At 36.0% G+C, this 9,020-nt stretch overlaps 1 protein-coding gene and 1 long non-coding RNA gene across 2 annotated transcripts; one reads left to right on the top strand and one right to left on the bottom strand.

Moving 5' to 3' along the window:
* Positions 1-592: 592 nt before the first annotated feature.
* LOC127549716 (uncharacterized) lies at positions 593-1,369 on the bottom strand. Its single transcript, XR_007950697.1, has 2 exons — positions 1,165-1,369; positions 593-932 (listed from the first exon to the last, which is right to left on the bottom strand). It is a non-coding gene; the product is annotated as an uncharacterized LOC127549716 (long non-coding RNA).
* Positions 1,370-1,617: 248 nt separating this feature from the next.
* CFL2 (cofilin 2) lies at positions 1,618-7,491 on the top strand. Its single transcript, XM_051977970.1, has 4 exons — positions 1,618-1,809; positions 3,054-3,361; positions 3,477-3,553; positions 3,640-7,491. The coding sequence occupies exons 1-4, from the start codon at positions 1,807-1,809 to the stop codon at positions 3,750-3,752; spliced, it is 501 nt and encodes a 166-aa protein (XP_051833930.1). The 5' UTR covers positions 1,618-1,806; the 3' UTR covers positions 3,753-7,491.
* The last annotated feature ends 1,529 nt before the right edge of the window (positions 7,492-9,020 follow it).

Below are 9,020 nucleotides of genomic sequence, written 5' to 3'. Positions count from 1 at the left end.
TGCCTCTGATTTGAAATAATTTTGTCAACTGACTAACCCTGTACCTTGGGTAGTAATCTCCTGGAGACCCAACCTGTTGAGTATGAGTTGGGGAGTAGGAAAGTAGGTTCAATGTCACATCTTTAAATAAACCTGTTTTAAAACTGGAATTTAAAAATATAAACAAAACATTTATAAAGTGCTTTCTATATGTCAAGAACTGAATTCTAACTGGAAGATAAATCATATAAAAGGGCCTAGAATATCCTAGCAAGATATTTGAACTGAGATATGTAGAGGGAGAGAATCTAAGTTACAACTGGAGAGGAGGTAGAGGTAACATGTCAATAGTAGAGTGGCATGAAGTAAACAAAGTAGGGGATTATAACCATTCTACCAATTATATCTTTAAATGACACCCCAGTGGAAAATTCTTCCCTGCTTTCAGTGATAATAATGAATGTAGGAAGGTAGCTATGAGGAAAAATCCTATTGATCTTTTGCTTGGACACAAATAATTATTTCAGACAATTTTAAAAAATTAAGCCATAACAGAAAATAATAGAAGAAATTAATAAGAAAGCATGGATAAACAGAACAACTTTGAAAGTAATTCGTAGAATTATATATATATTTTAAATCAAGGCATGTAAAATGGAGATTCATAAAAAATCATTTTTGTGTTCGGAAATAACATTTTTTGGATGTTTAAATTCAGAATAAAAAAATATATACATATATTTAAAAGGAGCAATAGGGAAAAAGCTATGATGTTAGAAATATCACCTTCATGAAGTGAAGATTATGATGAAAAAAGGAGCTTTTTGCTGAAGAGCTCAAAGAGAAGAAGCAGCATGGGTAAATGCAGTCAGGTTGGCAGAACTATGATGACCCTTAGAGCTGGTGAGGCAGTTGACAGTATCCCCAGATGAATTTACATAGGTCCAAGGTGGCTATGGAGATCCAAAAGGAGATTGGTAATGATTGTCTTATTCACTCTATCTGCGCATAAGGATATGGGCTGGTTTTCTTGGAAACTGCTAGTCCCCCACCACATAAATCTTGGCAGGGACAGAGGCACGGACAGGGTCACGGGCAAAGTCAGGAGCAGGGATAGGAGCAGAGGCAAAGGCAGGGACAGGGGCGAGAGAGAGAGAAAGTTTTGCCACGTCCTAATTGTTGTACCTGCACAAGCCCTTGACCCAGAGGTGTGCAGAATCCTGAAGCCCCACCAAGCCAATGAACAGCGCGCCTGCAGCAGACGAGTCTGTAGTCTGCATCTTCACGTCTGCGCCTGCTTCAATCAATCAAGAGCACGACGCTTAAAATAGGGATTGGTTAGTAATGGGGCTGAAGGACTCAGCAGTTTAAAACGCCCAACTAGGGGCGAAAGGGCTCCGCCAACAAACATAACTGGGGCATGAGAGTGACACGGGTGAATAGGTCAGAATCTAAAAGAGAAAAGAGACAAGACAGGAAACGACGTGATCTGCCCTACAGCTTCTTGCAGTTCTGTACAGAGCATGCGCCTCGGCAGCCATCATTTACGCTTCCTCCAAAGAACCCTGTAGTCCCAGAGTTCCCTGCGTTTGTCGAGGTTTAGATCTTGGAGCTCCCTGTAGCCACCGCCCTCTCCTTGCAGTTGCTGCAGCTGCCACTGTCGCCATCCGCGCCACTCCTTCTGCTGCCCTCACTCTTGTTTGCGCCTCCTCCCTCAGCTCCTCCTCCTGTTGCTGCTCCTCCTCCTCTTCTCGTCTCCTCGTTCTTCCTCTCCCCAGTGCTACTGAGTGAAGATCTGTAGCTGCAACCTTTACTGTCCCGGGAACCATGGTAAGGTTGACCGCGGGCGGGGCTGGAAACCAGAAGTCGAGACAGCGTGCCTGGCCTTTAGACCTCGGTCGGCCCTTTGGGTTCAGTGCCGCCATTTTAACCTAATTTTAGCCCCTCCGGGGTCGTCACCCCCGGTTCCTGGCCCTTCCCCATCCCCCACTTCTGTCTACCCTGCCTATTCTCCTGGGCCTGCCGGGCTGATGGGCCCTACATGTTCAGAACTTCTCTGGCGGGGATCTGGGGCGTCAGGGTTCCATTCCCCAAAGCCTCTATGCGGGGCTCGGGGCGCGGGGGTGAGGACTCACCTCTGGCAGAGGCTCCTAGCTGTCCCTTAGAGTTATTGCTAAAGCATCTCGATCACACCCGAGGTGGTCTCGCAACTGTTTTTCAGAGTAGGAAACTGAGACTGGTGTTCAACCCCTGGTCTGGAGCTTAGGACTTTTGTTCATGGGCCGAAGGCTGGCGCTGCAGCTTTTGGGGCCGGGGCGTGGCAGTAGGGGCTGCCTGGATGTGTTGGGGCTGGAAGCCCCTGCGTTTGTCCTTCAGTTTCACTTGGACACTATGCTCACAAAAAATGTACAACCCTCTTAGCTCAGAAATGGCTCAAAATGTATAGAATCTTCTTGATAGTACTTCTGAGGAAGACACAAGAAGGAAGAAAAAAGGATTTGAAGAAACGAAAAAAAAAAAAAAAACTGGCTGTAGCTCAGTTTAGGTTTAGGGAGGAAGCTCAGTAGTTCATAACTTGGGAAGTTTGCTCTTCATTACCTCTCCTTATGTGGAAAGTGTGCTGGATAGGATGATTCTCTCCTCTCCTCCCCTTAAAGTATGGATGCATTCATTGTAAGCCCAAAGTTTCTTTTTTAAAGGACCCCGTTGTGTTGATATGTAAATACTGAATATATTTCTGCTACTGCTTTTGAATATATTACTGCTACTGACATCACCAAGTAAAATAAGGGATATTTTAGAGTGGAACTGTAATTATTTATTGTCCTTTTACCTCATTGTTTTATTCTAAGCTCCTTTAAAAGTTGATAGAGCAGAAAATTACGGGAAATTAGTTTGGCCCTCCTGATTTATCATCTATTAAAATTTTATGATAACACTTGATTCTTTCAGACTTTTAATGAATAACTCCTCTTTGGGAAGTCCCTTCTTTTTATACTTCATTAGTCATACTCCAATAGATATTTGTTTAAAATCAAAATGCTTTCTCTAACTTAGTATTTCTTGTTTTTCAGGCTTCTGGAGTAACTGTGAATGATGAAGTAATCAAAGTTTTTAATGACATGAAAGTAAGAAAATCTTCTACACAGGAGGAAATCAAAAAAAGAAAGAAAGCTGTTCTCTTCTGTTTAAGTGATGACAAAAAACAAATAATTGTAGAGGAAGCAAAGCAGATCTTGGTGGGTGACATTGGTGAAACTGTAGAGGACCCCTACACATCTTTTGTGAAGTTGCTCCCTCTGAATGATTGCCGATATGCTTTGTATGATGCTACATACGAGACAAAAGAGTCTAAGAAAGAAGATCTAGTTTTTATATTCTGGTGTGTAAAATCAAAAGAATAAAAAGCATTTTAAAATGCAAGGATTATTATTGACAGATAGTTTTGCACTTATATCTCACATAAATGGGATTGAATAATTGTTTTTCTTCTGTAGGGCTCCTGAATGTGCACCTTTAAAAAGCAAGATGATTTATGCTAGTTCTAAAGATGCCATTAAAAAGAAATTTACAGGTACAAACAATAAATATTTTGCAAAAAGCAATTATTATTTCTTTTAACAGTAAGGTAATCGACATTGTGATTGTCTTGTTTTTTAGGTATTAAACACGAATGGCAAGTAAATGGCTTGGATGATATTAAGGATCGTTCAACGCTTGGAGAGAAATTGGGAGGCAATGTAGTAGTTTCACTTGAAGGAAGACCTTTATAAAATGACAGTGAAGTGCCATCCAGAAGTAGCTTCTATTTCTGCAGCTCTGTCAGTTGGAAAATAGTGTTAGATTTTTGTCCTTTACCATACTCTACCCAAAACCATAAAGGAGATGTCAGTAATTTAAGCAGCCTACCAGGGATTGCCATTAGGTTGTTTGATCCTGGTAGTTATATGTAGCCAAAAAGGTGGTATTATATGCATCCCTTACAGAACTAAGATAAGTATAAGTCAGTTTGAATGCTTTGAAAGTGTGATCCACTCGTCAGATGCTAAACTTTATTCAGTATTACTTAGAGTTGCACCTGATTGCAGTTCCTGAAGTTATTGTGCTTTGTACACCTAACCTGCCTTTTAACACGCCTATTGTGACATGGCAGCATTTATACATATACATATATGTGTATGTATATACACACACATATATATTTATATGTGTAACTATACATTGAAGCACTTTTATGTAATAAGGTTGTCCCCATCAAAAAGGAATGCCAATTAAGTTGTTATAACTATCATTAAATTATTGTAGTTACCTCAGTGTCCATTCCTATTATCTACATATTTTCCTAAATGAAGTAGTAGCTCATGCCTTTTTATTTTCCATGAATGTACACTACAGAACCAGGGGTAGGAGTTGTGTTTACCATGTGAGTCTTACAGTACTAAAGATATTTTGAATAATGTAGTTGTAATGCCAATTTCTGTATGAAAAGAGCCTTAAATGGAACATTGTTTTTGAGATCAAATTCCCTTCCCCCACAAAATTGGCCACGCTACAATAAAACTTGTGGCTTATTACAGAATGTTGCCTTGTTTTCCTTGAAAATATAGTTTAGTATGCTTCTGTTAAGCATATTTTGAAAACTGTTGTTTTGAAGTATTGTAAAGGTAAACATATATTTGTTCATCTCAACATGGCTAATTTGTGAATTTTCCGTGTAGTTGGCATAACTTTCATGACCAGATTTTGATTTGGTTGGAAATCCTACTTTTGTAGCATGTAGCCATTAAATTAATAGATACCTATGTTACACCACAGTAATTCTATAGTAACATTTCAGATTTTTAAGTTTGAAAATCAAATTAGTTTTTGCATTTTTACATGAATTCTTATCTGATTACTTTTATTAAAATACAGTAACTACATGTTTTGTGTAATATATTCACATTTCAAGACAGTTGGCAGTCTTTGTCTTCCTTTGTTGTGTTGGACAGAATTTGGGAAATAGTCTTTCTCTGAAGAATATAATAATACTCGTGATACAGGGTTTCTTTTATAAGCTCTTCTTAAATTCTAAAAACTAAAATGAATAAGATTTTGATAATCAAGTTTTAACATTAGTTGGGGGATTTGGTAGAGTTCCAAAGGCTACTCTTATAGAGAATTTGATCTGCCCTGTGTGAGCAGTTTACTGTTAGCCAGAGCTATTTATGGCAGACACATGCTTTTGTATCGTGTCATAGTTATTCACAAATGGCAAAACTGGACATGATTCTACTGGTATGTAAAAAGGCATGTTAATTGTAGTTTGAAACATAGCTATAAAAATACTTTTTATGAGGAAGAAACTGAGAAATACAAATTTTTTTTTTATTATTACAAAACACAAGCAAAATTGATGCTTGAATGCAATTAGATACTTGCCATATTTGGGAATTTTTTCAGAAGAAAACTATAGGTTAATTCTCAGGCAAGAAGACATCAGTTTTAAACTGTGAATGGCTTGGGACTTTTATATAGAGATTTTATTTCAGGCTTCCAGCTGTTTTGTGTATTACTCTGGTCATTTTTATTACCTTTTTGGCAAGGCCAAACTCCTAAGCAGAGCATCTGAATGATATGCTTAAGACACATCACAGTTACTGTTAGTGTGCAGATTTTTTTTCAATTATTCCCCCTTTCTGCTTCAAAATAAGGGGCTATTATGTAAGTTGTACAGAACAGCAGTATTTGACTTTATGTCTGTTTTTTTAAATTGGCCTACCACTAAGATTATATCTAAGGATTTGATCATTTCAGCTTATTTTTTTCCTTTGTTCTTTTTTGTGATTGATATGTTACAAACCAAGAAAACTGACATGTTTAAAATGACATAAACTAATTTCACTCATGAAATATACCTTTGTACATGCTATTGAAAGCAACTGAAATATGCTTATGTAAGATTCAGAGCATTAAAAATTTCTTAAATAGCTAATGTATCAAAGAGGCATAGCCTGGCCTTAATCTGTTTTGAATGATTAATGTGAAATATGACTAAGAGTAGACATTTTTTTTTGAAAAGGTATGTTGTTGAAGTTATTTGATAAATTGATAAGATCATAAATCTTGAACTTGAAGAGACCACAAAGGCCATCTAGAAAATTTACATTGAGAAAACTAATACCTCCCGAAGTTTAACTTGCCCACAGTCACAGTTGGTATTAGAAATAGGATTTGAATCTTTATTCTCTTTAATTCAAAGCCAGTACTTTTTTCACTATACTGTGCTCTCAACATCAAGCAAATACAGCTTGGCACTTATCCCAAATTGGCTGTCAGCTGTTGTTTTCTGTCTAAAACACAGTACTCTTACATTGTGATTTTGTATACTCACCATAGAGGAAATTGGTCAATAATATTGGGTTTTCCTGTCTTGTGGCCCCTTGTAAACATACATATAAACATACACATGCATAGCATCTCTTGCTTTGGTGAAACAAATTGCAGTTTTAGAGGAGGTTTTCTTGTTAACTTTGATCTTGATAGTTTGATTTAATTTCTTTTTTTTCCAATTCAATAAACCTTTATTTAAATGCCTATTATATATATGTACGTGTGTGTGTGTGTGTGTGTGTGTGTGTGTATGGCAACATGCTAGGCAATGGTAAAACAATGACAAACATTGCTATGCTCAAGGAGTTTATATATATAATGTAAGTTCCTTGAGAACAGGAGTAACTATATGTCATATGCTTTATATATCATTTGGATTACCAGTTGGGGAAGAATTGTAACTTGCATTTTAAGGGGTTTTTATTGTTTTAAAATTACATTTTATTGATGTCTTATACAAATCATTTCTTAACCCTGTCCCATTTCCACTGAATCTTCATTTATGGCAGGAGATTATGAATTCCCTCTCCACACACCAAAAAACCCTGACATTGTAACTTTATCTGACCATGTATATGACATTGTGCCATTAAGACGGAGAGACATTTTGTTTTCTATCCTCAGAGTTTGATTTTCTGTTACTAATCTCATTTATGTTGTGATAATAGTGAAACAGTGCACAATAGTGGAAAGAGCACTGACTGAAGTGAGAGGACCCAGGTTCAAATCCCTTCTCTGAAGCTAACTTTAAGACCTTAAATTCCTTAAATGGCTTTCAATGCCCCTGCCAGCTCTAAATCTATTATTTAATCATCTGAATTATTGCATTTATTATTCTTTGGTTCTAATTCTTTCCTTCTCAGCAAATTCATACAAATCATACCATACGTTTAGAGCTAAATAGTAAAGCCTTGGAGTTTGGGAGAGCTAGAGGGTGGAATTAAACCCAAGTCTTCTCAGTCCTATCTGCTGCCTCCTGTTTCTACTGCTGCTATTCTGTAAAATATTTGCTATAAATATTTTGGCATATACTATACCTTTGTTTCTGACTTTTGAGTTGGATCTCTGAGTCAGAGAATGTGATTAATTACTATTTCTTTCATAATAAATTTACATCAGATTGGTTGCACTGATTCACAATTCTAATAATGTAATGTGTTTTTATTTCCATAGTCCCTTCAATGCTGCAATTTTTTATTATTTTATGAATGCGCAGGATATTCGATATTTTAATTTATAATTCTCTTAGTAATGACTTGTAGCATATTGTCATGTGATCATTTATAGTTTGCATTTCTCTTGAAAGCTATTCATGTTCACCATGGAATGAAGGGAAAAGAAAGCAATAGCCAGTTGGATGGTGCCTACTATGTGTTAGACACTGCTGACCACTTTACAAATATCCTATTTGCCTTTCACAACAACCCTATGAAGTAACCCCATTTTACAACTGAGAAAGTTAAGACAGATATAGCTAGGAAGTGTTAAGTTGGATATGAACTATGCTCTTTCTGATTCCTGGCCCAGCACTCTATCTACTGTGAAATGAATCTGTGATATATTTCTGTTACTTCTCGATATACTTTAGGTTTCAGACTTTTATCTTTAATATTTGATATAAACATCTTTTCCTTGCTCTACAATCTCATTGATTTTCATTTATGCAGAATCTTTTGTATAACTGAAATTATCTGCTGTGTCTTTTGTAATCTATATTTGGTTGTTTCTTCACAATCATCAGATCTAGTTCTAATTTTTTAAAAACACGTAACCTTTTATATTTGAGTTATGAATCCATTTTAATGGCACAGCTTAATCTCAATCTAATTTTCACCCAATTGCTTTTCAGATTTCTTTGCAGTACTCAAATAAATAAATGAACGTTGGGGAGGAGTCCTTTCAAGGAAGTAACTTATTATATTTTAGGATTTATCAAACACTTGTCGACTATTTTAATTATTTTTCAAGTTTCAACCTTGGATTACTACTATCAACTGCTGCCTTTGTTACTACTATCCACATGCTGCTAATTTTCCTAATATGTTTAATGGTTAACCACTATGCTAATGACCTCAGGTTTTTTGAGTCCCTTCTTGGCAGCTATAATTTTTTTTTTCTTGTTAGCATATTTGCCAGTAGTTATTTTTTAAATTTATTATTTATTTATTATGAGCTTGGAAACCAGATAAATAAGCTTTTCTATAATGTATTCTTCAGCTTCCACCTCTTAGTATACGTCAAATCAGAATTCAGTGCTACTTTCTACAGGATGCCTTTCCCAATGCCTTCCAGTTGTTATAGCTCTCTCTTTGAAATAAAACTTTTTAAATATATATTTTATTTATTTAACTGGGGTTCCTACATAATCTATTCTCCCCTTTTCCAATTCCAGTGGACTATAAACTCTTGAGGGAAAGGGACTTTTGTTTTTGACTGTGTTCTCAGTGGCTAGAACCTTAATTTATAATAACAGGTATTTAATATTTATTTATCATTATTAATTACTATTTAATGATCATTAATATAATTAATATTAATAATAAATTAATATTTAATATTTCTTGAATTTAATTGTTAGGATTTTTTCCAAATGAAAAGTAAATAGACTTTGAATGAATTCAGGGCATTTACTTTTAGTACATAGACTGAAATCTTTTGTGGCTTTTTGT

This window comes from Antechinus flavipes, chromosome 2, assembly GCF_016432865.1.
Source record: "Antechinus flavipes isolate AdamAnt ecotype Samford, QLD, Australia chromosome 2, AdamAnt_v2, whole genome shotgun sequence".
NCBI lineage: Eukaryota > Metazoa > Chordata > Mammalia > Dasyuromorphia > Dasyuridae > Antechinus > Antechinus flavipes.
This window is presented reverse-complemented; position numbering and strand designations above follow the sequence as displayed.